Source organism: Rhinoderma darwinii, chromosome 5, assembly GCF_050947455.1.
Source record: "Rhinoderma darwinii isolate aRhiDar2 chromosome 5, aRhiDar2.hap1, whole genome shotgun sequence".
Lineage (NCBI taxonomy): Eukaryota > Metazoa > Chordata > Amphibia > Anura > Rhinodermatidae > Rhinoderma > Rhinoderma darwinii.
Genome location: NC_134691.1, coordinates 331,777,878 through 331,792,877, shown reverse-complemented (window position 1 = coordinate 331,792,877; position 15,000 = coordinate 331,777,878). Strand labels below are relative to the sequence as shown.

Here is a 15,000-nt window from a genome sequence, read left to right as displayed (position 1 = left end):
ATACTATACATACTGTACATACATACTGTGCATACATACATACATACATACTATACATACTGTGCATACATACATACATACATACATACATACATACTATACATTCATACATACTGTACATACATACATACATACATACATACTATACATACTGTGCATACATACATACATACATACTGTACATACATACATACTATACATACATACTATACAGACATACATACTATATATAGATACTATACAGACATACATACTATATATAGATACTATACAGACATACATACTGTATGTATGTGCATACATACATACATACAGTACATACATACATACATACATACTATACAGACATACATACTATACATACTATATATACATACTATACAGACATACATACATACTGTGCATACATACATACATACATACTATACATACTGTGTGTGCATACATACATACATACATACATACATATTATACATTCATACATACATACATACATACATACTATACATTCATACATACTGTACATACATACTATACAGACATACATACTATATATAGATACTATACATACATACATACTATACATACATACTATACATACTATATATACATACTATACAGACATACCTACATACTGTACATATATACTGTACATACATACATACATACTTACATACATATCATACATACATACATACATACATACATACATACATATATATCATACATACATACATACATACATACATACATACATACATACATACATACATACATACATACATACATACATACATACATACAGACAGACATTGTATTAAAAATGAATAAAGCGATCTGACGTCAATAAACGAAAAAAAAAGTCAGAAGATTCCCTTGTCCACTTTATACACTTGTGGTCTACCTTAAAACCCTCTTTGCTGCTATGTGGTTATGATACAATGTATGACCATACACCACGACTCCTGCCTATATCCAGTGTCCGCAGATCATGATACAGTGTATCAATAATTCATGTGTCCGGTTGGTCTCGTGACCTAACAAAATGTAGAAATAGAAGTGAACCCCAAACCTGAGCGTCTCCTCCTGTTCACATTGCTGCAGCCATTCCCCTGTGTGATCTATAACTGTACAACATTGTCTGGCAGCTTCCAAACGACCTGACTAATCAAAACCACATGTGTGAGCCCCAATTATGACCCCAGGTCTCCCCCCTTGTGCTGGATATACATGTGTGTATAGGAATGTGCCAGGACTACGACCACTACGAGCTGCCGGGGCTGCAGGATGAGATCAGTACATGGGATAAGAGCTGGTACTGACACAGGTGGGATGAGCGGGGTGGTATGGATGACATACAGGACATCGTCATCATCATCAAATATTGTGTAAAGATCTGCAGTAAAGAAAGGTAATAATAATGACAATAATATAAAATAATTATCATAATAATATGTGTTGTAGTTCTATCTATCTATCTATCTATCTATCTATCTATCTATCTATCTATCTATCTATCTATCTATCTATCTATCTATCTATCTATCTATCTATCTATCTATCTATCTATCTCATATCTATCTATCTATCTATCTATCTATCTATCTATCTATCTATCTATCTATCTATCTATATATCTATCTATCTATCTATCTATCTATCTATCTATCTATCTATCTATCTATCTATCTATCTATCTATCTATCTATCTATCTATCTATCTATCTATCTATCTATCTCATATCTATCTATCTATCTATCTATCTATCTATCTATCTATCTATCTATCTATCTATCTATCTATCTATCTATCTTTTTTATTATTATTATTATTATTACTAATACTACTGATAATAATAATAATAATAATAATAATAATAATGTTATTATTCATATGTTGTTGTTTTTTTTGTTTTTTTCTCCCAGGTCTATGACTAAAGGGACTAAGATACATTATTTTGTACATTGTAAGTTATAACATGATCAGCTTTCCATGGAGAAACACACATTTTGGGCCTCAGGGTGTGAACGCTCCAGCGGCTGCTCTATGGTTAGTGTATCTTTATATTGCCTGTGACAGCTATGTGACATAAGGTAATGATCTTTCTATGACATCATCATATGACACAGTTTATAACTGGAAGGTAGAAGGCATATAAGTGTACTGTAGTCATTACAACTAGCCCAGCTTTTCTTTTCTATCTGTATGAAATATCTATCTATCTATTTACATCTGTGCTGCAGATTCCATTAAAAATTTTGAAAAAAATATTAGTGTTTTTCCAGTAAAATGGCGGACTCTATGACGAAAACCCATGACAGGGCTAAAACATTGCATTGACATGAAGAAATAAACTTCTGAGAGTGCTGCGATTTCTCTTCATATACTGTATTTTTGGACACTTGATAAAGGTCAGTTTCTGTGCTGCTTTCATTTCAAGTGCTGCTGCCTCTCCATGTTTATCTATTCATCCATCCATCTATCTGTCGGCGTCGCAGATTTCATAAAAAGATCCAGAAAATAATACTTTTTCTTTCTGTAAGGCCACGTTCAGATGTGGGGGAATTGCTGTTGGATTCCGCTCTGGACATTCCGCAGTGGAATTCGCCAGTGGCCGTTTTTTACATTTGTTTCTATACATTTTTAAGAAACTTAGTTCAGACGTTGCGGAAAATAACTGTGCGGATGTCAGGCTGCGGTGCAGAATTTTCCCTCCGCAGCAGCTCATGATGTTGCGGAGAAGAAGCGGAATTTCACTGCGGATTTCAGCCTTTGCAATGCAAAAACTGAAATCTGTGGCAAGTCCGCTGTGATATCTGCAACGTCTGAATTACCTGTCAAATATGCAAATGTTGCTGCAGATTCGTTGTGTAATTGCTCCGAATCTGCACCAACATTTGCAGCGGAAAAATTCCGGCACGTCTGAACGTGGCCTAAAGTGGCAAACACCATTAGGCTGGGTTCACACGACCACATTAACGTCCGTAATGGACGGACGTATTTCGGCCGGAAGTCCCGGACCGAACACAGTGCAGGGAGCCGGGCTCCTAGCATCATAGTTATGTACGATGCTAGGAGTCCCTGCCTCTCCGTGGAACTACTGTCCCGTACTGAAAACATGATTACAGTACGGGACAGTTGTCCTGCAGAGAGGCAGGGACTCCTAGCATCGTACATAACTATGATGCTAGGAGCCCAGCTCCCTGCACTGAGTTCGGTCCGGGACTTCCGGCCGAAATACGTCCGTCCATTACGGACGTTAATGTGGTCGTGTGAACCCAGCCTAACGGAAAACTATGACTTTATTCGGGCCTGTCAGGTGCCATTGATGTCTGTTATGTCACGGATTAGGCACTGGCAATATTTTTGTTTTTCTGTTCCTATGACTAGGCTGAAAAACGGTAATACGAGACCCATCAGTCAGCTGATCGGTGAGGGTGCCAGGAGTCAGACCCCGACCAATCTGATATTAATGGCCTAGCCTAAGAACAGGTCATCAATATAAAATGCCCGGAAGGAAGTCAGCGTCAGTTCCTTCTAACTTTTTATATAAAACTGATAACTGATCCCATTGTTTTCAGGTGGGTCATATGGCCACAAAGTGTCACACAGGATGGGAACAGAAGGACAGACACCACATGATGGCCGACCTGATATGTGAACTAGCCCAAAAGCCATGCACACCATTTTTTTACTCTAGTGTTTTTTAAAAAACTAAACATTTCTGACCCAACAGATCAGATTTTCGGCAGACAGAAGTTTTCTGCCGGCCATCGCAAAGGATTAGGGCACATTCAGACGTGGCGGAATTGCTGTGGACAGTCCGCAGTGGAATTCTGCAGCAGCCATTTTTTACATTTGTTTCTATACATTTTTAGGAAACTTAGTTCAGACGTTGCAGAAAATAACTGTGCGGAAATCAGGCTGCGGTGCGGAATTTTCTCTCCGCAGCAGCTCATGACGTTGCGGAGAAGAAGCAGATTTTCACTGCGGATTTCAGCCTTTAGGCTGGGTTCACACGTGGCGGAATTTCACTTGAATTCCGCTGTGGACACTCCGCAGCGTTAATCCGCAGCGGAGCCGTTTCTCAATTGACTTCCACTTAAATTTAGAAGTGTTCGTTTAGACGATGCCTAAAATTCCGCTGCGGAGCATAGGCTGCGGAGCTGAATTTGGTGTCCGCAGCATGCTCTGTCTGTTGTGGAGCAGTGGCGGACTCATGGCGGAATTTCTCCATTGACTTCAATGGAGATTCTAATTTCTGCAATGAAGTCCGCAGCTGTCATGCACATGTTATGTGTGGTGCGGATGCGTCTTGCTTTTTTAACATGACATTTCTTCATTCTGGCTGGACCTATGTATTTCTAGGTCTACAGCCAGACTGAGGAAGTCAATGGGGCTCCCGTAATTACGGGAGCGTTGCTAGGAGACGTCAGTAAATAGTGACTGTCCAGGGTGCTGAAAGAGTTAAGCGATCGGCAGTAACTGTTTCTGCACCCTGGACAGTGACTACCGATCCCAATATACAGCAACCTGTAAAAAAATAGAAGTTCATACTTACCGAGAACTCCCTGCTTCTTCCTCCAGTCCGGCCTCCCAGGATGACGTTTCAGTCTAAGTGACGGCTGCAGCCAATCACAGGCCAATAACAGGCTGCAGCGGTCACATGGACTGCCGCGTCATCCAGGGAGGTCGGGCTGGATGCCGAAAGGGGGACGCGTCACCAAGACAACGGCCGGTAAGTATGAATTTCGTTTACTTTCACTAGGGAAAGGGCTGTCCCTTCTCTCTATCCTGCACTGATAATAGAGAGAAGGGAAGCACTTTTACCGCAGCAGCTAGTCCGCATCAATTTACTGCACATTTTGGGCAGATCCGCAGTCGTAATCCGCAACCCGGATTAGGTGCGGCATTGATGCGGACAGTTGCGGAGGAATTCCGCCACGTGGGGGCATGCCCTTACAGTGCAAAAACTGAAATCTGTGGCAAGTCCGCTGTGATATCTGCAACGTCTGAATTATCTGTCAAATATGCAAATGTTGGTGCAGATTCGTTACGTATTTGCCCCGAATCTGCAACAACATTTGCAGCGGAAAAAATCTGCCACGTCTGAACATGCTCTTATTTGTGTCAAATTTGAAAACAATGTTGGACCAAAATAGTTAAACACGCCCATTGACTTTTTACCTATGTGTATGGCCAGTTTTAGGACTAGTTCACGCCTTTGTATTCTACAGACCGAAACATTGGGGCTAAACTGACCTCTAAAAAAACATAATCCATATAATTGGAGGGCAACAAGAGTCCATCCCTTTTTTAAAAGTTGGAGGTGGGGGGAGGGACCTATTTATCCTGATAGATTCACTGACACTTTGTTGCAATTTCTTTTTTCAAAAACAGCAGTGTGGAGTTTATTTTTACAGTACAAAAAGTTGCTGGAAAACTAATGTCTAAATAGTTCAAAAGAGCAAAAATTGCCCTTTTATGAGGGACATCTGTTTTCGCCTGAGAGAAGAAAGTCATATGTAATGTTTCTTTGTCCAGCATTGACTGTTTCTACTGATATTATTGGTGGGCCACATCTGGGTCCGTCATTTCCATCCGTAGATGGAGAAGGAACTGACACCTGTCCGATAAAGCGCTATCATGATCTGTTTTATAGAGAATCCATTGGGATCTCTAATTTTTTATTATTGAGGTCAAGGGGTGACGGACTGAAAAATCTGATCGAAAATTATGTCAATTTGTCATCAGTATTGCAATGGGTATAATCCATTTTAATAGGTTTGACTCTGGTCATACCAGATTCAAACTGTCACAGACCCCATTGAGCCAAAATAGGGTCCATTGGGATGACATTATTTTCGATTGCAATACTAGAGTTGCAGAATGCGCTATTCTTGTCATCAAAATTACCGGAAAGAAAGACAGAAAACCCCGAAGGCAAATGTGAACAGAGCCTAAAAAAATGTGAGTGTGAACCCAGCCAAACTGATGTTTTTGTACCGGTTTGCAATCCAATCACATTTTGTTTTGTTTTTTACAACACTTAAAAAAACTAAAAACTTTCTACTATGTGTTCACTTAATATCTATAGGTGCCCAGTAGGATAACAATATAATTAATATTCAGAACAATTTCAGAATCTTTTTGTCTATGGTAGTAAAAAATGTCTATTGAGTCCAATGGAAATATGTCCCATTGGCCATGCAGTTAAATTATAGCACTTCTTTTTACTATTGGGAAGGAAAATCATTAATACTGTGGGACATGTTTGTTGGTTTGTGCCCCTTTGCAGAGGTTTAGCTATAGGGGTTTCAGAGGTAGCAGGCATACCTTGGCCCTGGTGCCTGAAGGGGGCTTAAAGTCCCCTCTGCCACATACAAAGACACCAGTATTATAAATGGCACATGGTAGGTGGGGGCCATGCTCCGGATTTTGCATTAGGGCCCCAGTCAGCCGTCTGCCCCTTTAACCATCATCCAATAAAAAAATAAAAATACTCATGGTATGAGGGAAGGGGGTTGGATCTTTCCGTCTATAGTGACTGATCTCTTTACTCCTCCCATACATCACCGTTTTGATTATTTATGTTGATGGAAAGACAGAGCGGGGGATTCTTGATGACGTCTCTGGAGCGTCCCCCAACGTTCTATAAGTTGATACAATGTAACGAATGTATGTAGCTGTGATTGCGTATAGAAAAATGAGCTATATAGAGGAATATAGATACTGTACAGATCTATGCGGATATATAACTTGCGTCTATTGAGTTTCACACGTTAAGAACAACAGTTAAAGGTTCAGACAAAGCTGAGGCTCCAGTCATGAATGTTATTGAGCTTGAAGAAGAAAAACTGGCAGCAATAACAAAGAGGCAGACAGTCAGGGAGGGGGAGGCAGACAAAACCCAAGATAAAAAAAAAAAAAAAAACGGAGACAGGTAACTACGCCTGAGGCTGCACAGCATGTCTCTTCAGGTTGTGTCTGCAGCAGCCTATACAGAGATCCTGCTCTGCAGACATGACATGCTCCCTGTACATGCATGTCCTATGTCCCTACTGCAGCCTATACAGAGGGGTATACAGGGGGTATTACATACATGTCCTATGTCCCTACTACAACCTATACAGAAATCTGCAGACATGACATGCCCCTCTATATTACATGCATGTCCTATGTCTCTACTACAACCTATACAGAGATCTGCAGAAAATTACATGCCCCCTGTATTACATGCATGTCCTATGTCCCTATTGCAGCCTATACAGAGATCTGCAGACATGACATGCCCCTATATATTACATGCATGTCCTCTGTCCCTACTCCAGCCTATAGAGATCCTGATCTGCAGACATGACATGCCCCCCTGCATTACATGCATGTCCTATGCCCCCACTGCAACCTAAAAAGAGATCTGCAGAAATTACATGCCCCCTGTATTACATGCATGTCCTATGTCCCCACTATACAGAGATCTTGCTCTGTAGACATGACATGCCCCCCTGTATTACAAGCATGTCCGATGTCCCTAGTGCAGCCTATATAGAGATTTGCAGACATGACATGGCCCCTCTATATTACATGCATGTCCTCTGACCCCACTGCAGCCTATACAGAGATCCTGATCTGCAGACATGACATGCCCCCCCCCCAGTATTACATGCATGTCCCCTGTCCCCACTGCAGCCTATACAGAGATCTGCAGACATGACATGCCCCCTGTATTACAAGTATGTCCTATGTCCCTAGCGCAGCCTATGTAGAGATCTGCAGACGTTACATGTCCCCCTGTATTACAAGCATGTCCTATGTCCCCACTACAAATACCATGCTCTGCAGACATGTCCCCCTATTACATGCATGTGCTCTATCCCTACACTGAGAACATGCTCTGCATATGTCAGACTCCATGTTCTACATCTATGTCCTCTGCCCCGCTGCAGCTTATACCGATGAATTGATCTGTTTGCATGTAACTAGACCCCATGCATGTTACTAGTCCCCATGCCAGCCTATACACTGAGATCCTGCTCTGCGGACCTGACACGTCATCCCCTCAGTTACATATTTGTCCCCCTGTTGCAGCCTATAATGCAATTCTGCTTTGCAAACAATACATGCACTCCAATACAAATAAAAAAATCTGCTTGTTTTTCCTATATCCCATACTGCGCTACAGACATAACATGCCAAGTTTTTTTTGGCATACAGACATAACATATTCCCCACCTCCAATACATGCTGCATGCTCCCTAATCTCCTTCATGTCCTCCGTCTGTTCTGCAAACCCCCGACTCTGCTACATGTCCCCCGACACTGCTGCAGGCTATACTGAGATCCTGCTCTGCAGACCTTTCAAGTCTTCTTGCCCTGTCCACAGCACATCCTGACCCAGCTCAGCAAGCCTGACATGTATCCATCTGCTTGCTACCTGTCCGAATTGTTCTATTGCAGGTGAGATCCTGCTCTACAGACCCTGTATGTCACCTGTCACCTGTCCCTGTCATGAATGCTGATCTGATACTGCAGGTCACAAACATCGATAGATATTATTCCCACCAACCAAGACACCAGGCCATTCATGTCTATGTGTTCCCCAGCCAACAATCATGTCTCATGGTCGAAATAATTTTATTTAACCAGAATATACAGCTTAATTCCTCTATCTACATTTATTTACACGGGTTACAATAAACATTAAAAAAAAAAATGTCTCTGGGAAAAAAATGAGGTCATAGATTGAAGGCACCATCGAGAATAGTGTCCAAAATTGTGTCAAAGTCCATCGGTAAAAAAAAATAAAAAATAATATTAATAAAATGAAAAAAATATACAAAAACAAAACAAAAAGTTCCCTTGAAATGCAATAAATTACATGCACAAGCTTTACACAATATACTTTGCTTTAAAAAAAAAATCCATCTGATACATTCGTCTGTGTTTTCTCCATAACAATGAATCAGGAGGAGGATTGTCCAAAGCCAAAAATAATAAGGTCATAAGAGTTTTTGAGCTCTTCAGTAGAGAGTCCCAGACGCCAGCGCTAATGGATGCTGTAGGGAGCTGTGGTTCTGTAAGTGGGAGCTTAGAGAGTTTGCTGCTGGGTACCACACACTGGGGTTCTCCAGGTAAGTGGATGCAGGGGAGTTATTGGAGGTCTGGGGGTGACTATGCACATGGGGGTGATGGCTGAGAGATCTTGAAGACCCCTGCGATTCCCATACGACAGGGGATTGTGGAGAGTTGCAGGCCATGGGGTCACTGGAACTGGGGCTGTGTTCCGGGGGAATCTCTCCATTCTTCATGATCTTCTTGATCTTAGATCTTTTGTTCTGGAACCAGATCTTTACCTACAATGAATGATAAATAGCAGTGAGTCACACGATGTCATAATAAAATAGCTCGATGTGATTTTATAAGTAACAAACACTTATCTATCTATCTATCTATCTATCTATCTATCTATCTATCTATCTATCTATCTATCTATCTATCTATCTATCTATCTATCTATCTATCTATCTATCTATATCTATCTATCTATCTATCATCAACAATTCCACCGTCCAGCAGCACCAGTGTACGATAGCAGACAAGGGTGCACGCCCCAGGGACCCGATTTAAGTCCCCTTTGGATACAAAGAATCCAAATGTAGTCAGCACTCCAATGTATAGTGAAGAAAAAAGGAGATTTATTAGCCCTTTAGTGCTACGTTTCGGCTCAAAACACTAGAGCCTTTCCCAAGAGTTGAGAAAGGCTCTAGTGTTTTGAGCCGAAACGTAGCACCAGGGCTAATAAAGCTCCTTTTTTCTTCACTATACATTGGAGTGCTGACTACGTTTTATTATTTTTTATCTGTCTATCTATCATCTATCTATCTACATTATTCATTATCTTTTTATCTATATATCATATACCTATATTTCTCATATCTATCTATCTATCTATCTATCTATCTATCTATCTATCTATCTATCTATCTATCTATCTATCTATCTATCTATCTATCTATCTATCTATCTATCTATCTATTTATCTATCATCTCTCTCGGTGTCCTTCTATACAGCTGATCAATCACAGATGATGTCATGCTCTATTCTATGGACAATATTAGCTCTGCTGCATCATCTGACAGACTCCTCTCCACTACAGCTATATCTTAGTACTTGTAGCAGAACCCACCCCTCACGCATAAGTTTTTAACCAAATATACATGGAATTCATCTGCTCTCTGAAGAACTATGGAGACATCCTTAAAGAAGATGCAGATTTTTAAATTATGATATTATCCTGTACTGGACAAACTTCTGTCTTGAATTATCTCTAACAAACCCACAGCTTTGATTTCAGCCATTAACATCTGATTGAGGAGAAGTCAGTAATATTTTGCAGATGTTGAGCAGATCAGAGGTGGCTGCAGCAGATGACACGGGACTCAATGTTCAGAAGGGCCATTTGTGTGATACTGTTCTGTGTAGGCTATAATACTACAAGACGTATCTGCACATAGTAAAATATGGAAAATAGTGCCTACTACTCAGCCCATCATTATCGATCTTCACATTGAGCTTTATATACGGTATTATTTAAATGCACACATATACACACTACTTGATTAATGCAGCCTTTCATAAAACTACAGAATGAGTCAGTCTATCTATCTATCTATCTATCTATCTATCTATCTATCTATCTATCTATCTATCTATCTATCTATCTATCTATCTATCTATCTATCTATCTATCATCTATCCAAATAGCACACTGAAGCATTAAATAAAACATTCACCTCTGCTACATCTACACACACCTAGGATTCGCCCGTTCCTTTACCTGTGTTTGTGTGAGGCCCAGGGAGGCGGCCAGCTCGGCCCGTTCGGGCAGTGCCAGGTATTGGGTCTTCTGGAACCTCCTCTGTAGAGCTGCCAGCTGGAAGCTGGAATAGATGGTTCTGGGCTTTCTAATTTTCTTTGGTTTCCCATTCACCATCCTCACCTCTGGCTCTGTCACTTCTTTCTCTGGGGAAGCAAGAGTTAAATATATGTGTGAGGAATAGTAGTCATTTGAAAGTTGTAGAGAAGGAATATAAAGAGTAATGAGACAAATCAGGTAAAGTAATACAAAGGATAGACATAAATGTAACAAAAAAAAGCTGTAAAAGCAAATCACATTGTGTTTTATGTTATATTTATGCTACAGTACTTTATATTACAGCATAGCGCACTACAGCATATATATCACGGTATAAACAATGAGTATAGTGCATTATATTATTACTAAATACTATATATACACTACAGTTCATAATAGCAGTATTGTATCCTAAATGACCACATTATCGTACGATATGTGCAGTGTAATACATTATATACTATTTTATATTACAGTATAGTTTATATAGTATATTCAAGTGCATTGTATTATAGTATAGCAGTTATATTATGGTATAATAGATAACAGCAGTATATTATATATATATATATATATATATATATATATATATATATATATGTATATATTATTGTTGTTACAAGTTTTGTACATTATATTAACGTACATAATATATAAAGACTGTAGCTGTTTAATATAAGACTATACTTTATTATGTCGGTATAGGAGATTATATTGTGACATACTAAATTATAGCAGTATATATTATAATACAGTGTAATATTTTATATTATAGCAGTATATTATATTATAATACAGTATAATTTTTTACATTACAGCAGTATATTATAATACAGTTTAGTATTTTACATGATAGTAGTTTAGTACATTTGTATAATATATTATGTTGTTATATTGTATCAGTATTTTATGTTTTGAGACAGTTGGGGTGCACAATACATTATCGTATAATATTACAGTGTAGATCTAATATTCAGGATATAATAGTACAGTATATTATAAACAGAATAACATATCACAGTCAATTAAATTATAGCTGTGCAATATATTTTGTATTATAGTATAATAGTATAAAGTAGTAAATTACAGTGCAGGTTTCGATAGAAGAATATTTTATAGTAATGTCCTAATATATAATATAATTGCATTTTACATTATAGGCTTATGACGGAACATTTCTGCAGTATATATTATAACATCGTTTATTTTAATATACGTTACATTATAGAATAATTACAATACATTGTACTACATTTGTACATTACATTGTAAAATTATCGTATAATGTAATGTATTACAATACGTTATTATATTATTTTATATCAGTGTAGTATATTACAGTATAATTCTTATGAACTCATTAGATTATAGAATTATTACAGACAGCTCTATCTTACAGAACTGGTGTAAATGATTGTATAATCGTATAGAGTAGTGTATTACAGTACAGGTTATTATATTAATGTATATTGTTACAGTGTAGTACAATACGTTTTATTACAGTACAGTAAATATTATATACTAAATTACATCATAGCATTATAGCTTAATAATATAATACTATAGAGAAGCACAACATAGTGCAGGTTATTATATTAGTTTACTTTATTACACTGTAGTACGGGATTATATTACAGTACAATTATTTTTTGGATACATTCTATTATGTCAGTTTGGTGTATTATAATGTATTATGGTTGTTATTATGATTCAGTGCACGGAAGGTTTATTGCACGCCGTGCATGCTCCGGGCTGGTGTGTGCACAGCGCTGCATTATGGAGTTCTGCCCGGAAGGGATGAATGGAGGATGCGGTCAGTGAGTCTGGGCAGCCGGAGCAGCAGGCACCAGACTATGTTTAATATGTAGAAAGAGGGATCCAAGGAAACCCCAGGCCGGGCCAGACACACATCAAAGCCCCCAGACTGGCTGCCCTGTAATCTCCACACTCAGCGGTCACTCTGCTCCAGCCAGACAGAGACAGCGGTTCACTGAGGGGGGCCCCACTGCTGTAAAGTCTGCCACTGTCCCCCCAAACCACAATAGACAGGACACCCCCTCTGCACAATAATAACTCATCACACACCCATCCCCCCAATATAAGATTCCCAAAATAAACATAAACCAATACACATACAAAAATGTAACCCAGAAAATGCTTCCAAAACCCCAGTGACCCCCTTCCCCCTCAATTTATATAAGATTTCAAACCACCGTAACACCACCCGAAATATTCTCATATCAGACAGCAATGACCCCCAAAATATTGTATCAGACCACACTGACCCTCATGATATTTATGAAACCACTGTGCCCTTTATTATAAAACAAACCCCCCGAAATATTCTAATATCAGACCACACTGACCCTCATGATATATATCAAACTACTTCGGTCCCCTACAGAAATATTTTAATGTCAAACCACAGAAACAGCACCCGAAATATTATAAAATCCGATCATAGTGACCTAAACCCGAAACTGTTGCACATAATAATAAACCTCAAAAATACCCTGCAGATATTAGTGAATGCATGACAGGTCTACAATCTATATGTACTACAGCACCACAGAAATTAGTAACTACATATATCTCAAAGATTAGATAGATAGATAGATAGATAGATAGATAGATAGATAGATAGATAGATAGATAGATAGATAGATAGATAGATAGATAGATAGATAGATATCTTTTGAATACATATTTTTCTATCTTTCAATACATGTCTAGCCCTGGAATTGTCTGACTATTAGAATGTTCTATTTTTGAGGGCACAATTGTTATCACTGCTGGATATAATATTCATGGCACAGTTAGAAATTGCTGCCACCTATGCCCTGAACATTGCTGAGTAAAATATTGGGGCACAATTGATATTGCTGCCCCCTGTTCTCTGGATCGCTTCTGTGTATATTATATTTGGGGCACAGTTACTTTTGCTGCCCCCCCCCCCCCCTCTGACATGAACTACTGCTGGGTAACATATTGGGTCGCAATTGATATTGCTGCTCCCTGTGCTCTGTGTCATTTATGGGTATAATAATTGGGGGCACAGTTGGTATTGGTGCCCCATCTGCTCTAGATTACTGCTGGGCATATTACTAGGGCACAAATTATATTGCTGTCCTCTGTTCCCTAGATCCTTTCTGGGTATAATAACTGGGGGCAAAGTTGGTATTGGTGCCCCCTCTGCTCTGAATTACTGCTGGATATATTACTGGGGCACAATTTATAGAAGTACCCCTGGATCTCTTCTGGGTTTAATAGGGGCACAGTTGGCATTGCAGACCCATCTTCTCTGGATTACTGCTGGTAATATTGGGGCACAGTGGGTAGTGCTGCCCCTGTGTCCTGGCCCACTGCTAGGTATAATATTAGGGGTACAGTTGGCATTGCTGCCCATGTGCTATGGCTCATTGCTGGGTATAGTATTTGGGCACAATTGATATTGCTGTCCCCTGTGCCCTGGCTCTCTGCAGGGTATAATATTAGTGGTATAGTTGGCATTGCTGCCCCTATGCCCTGGGACTCTGCTGGTATAATATTAGGGGCACAGTTGATATTAGTACCCCTGGATCTCTGCTGTGTATATTAGGGACACAGTTGGCATTGCTGCCCCTGTGCCCTGGCTCTCTGCTGGGTATATTAGTGGTACAGTTGGCATTGCTGCCCTGTGCCCTGGCTCTCTGCTGGGTATAATATTAGTGGTACAGTTGGCATTGCTGCCCTGTGCCCTGGCTCTCTGCTTGGTATAATATTAGTGGTACAGTTGGCATTGCTGCCCTGTGCCCTGGCTCTCTGCTGGGTATAATATTAGTGGTACAGTTGGCATTGCTGCCCTGTGCCCTGGCTCTCTGCTTGGTATAATATTAGTGGTACAGTTGGCATTGCTGCCCTGTGCCCTGGCTCACTACTGGGTATAACGTGTGAGATTCCTGTTTGCTTTGTTTTCTTTCTGCTCTTTGGAAATAGTTGGTGCGGTTTTCTGTGGTGCTGACTGGCGGCGCCTCGGTTACGGAGATAAAACCATGAAGGAACAGACAGAGACACATTTATGGCTGGAAAAAAACCGCAGCCACG

The 15,000-nt window shown here is 39.6% G+C and overlaps 1 protein-coding gene across 1 annotated transcript in view; it reads right to left on the bottom strand.

Moving 5' to 3' along the window:
- Positions 1-8,618: 8,618 nt before the first annotated feature.
- DLX5 (distal-less homeobox 5) overlaps positions 8,619-15,000 on the bottom strand; it is a 7,097-nt gene continuing 715 nt past the window's right edge. The window contains exons 2-3 of the mRNA XM_075828765.1: positions 10,840-11,024; positions 8,619-9,354 (exon numbers count right to left, since the gene is read on the bottom strand). Of these exons, the coding sequence (XP_075684880.1) occupies positions 9,022-9,354; positions 10,840-11,024 (518 nt within the window). The 3' untranslated portion in view covers positions 8,619-9,021. The remainder of the gene's footprint in view (positions 9,355-10,839; positions 11,025-15,000) is intronic.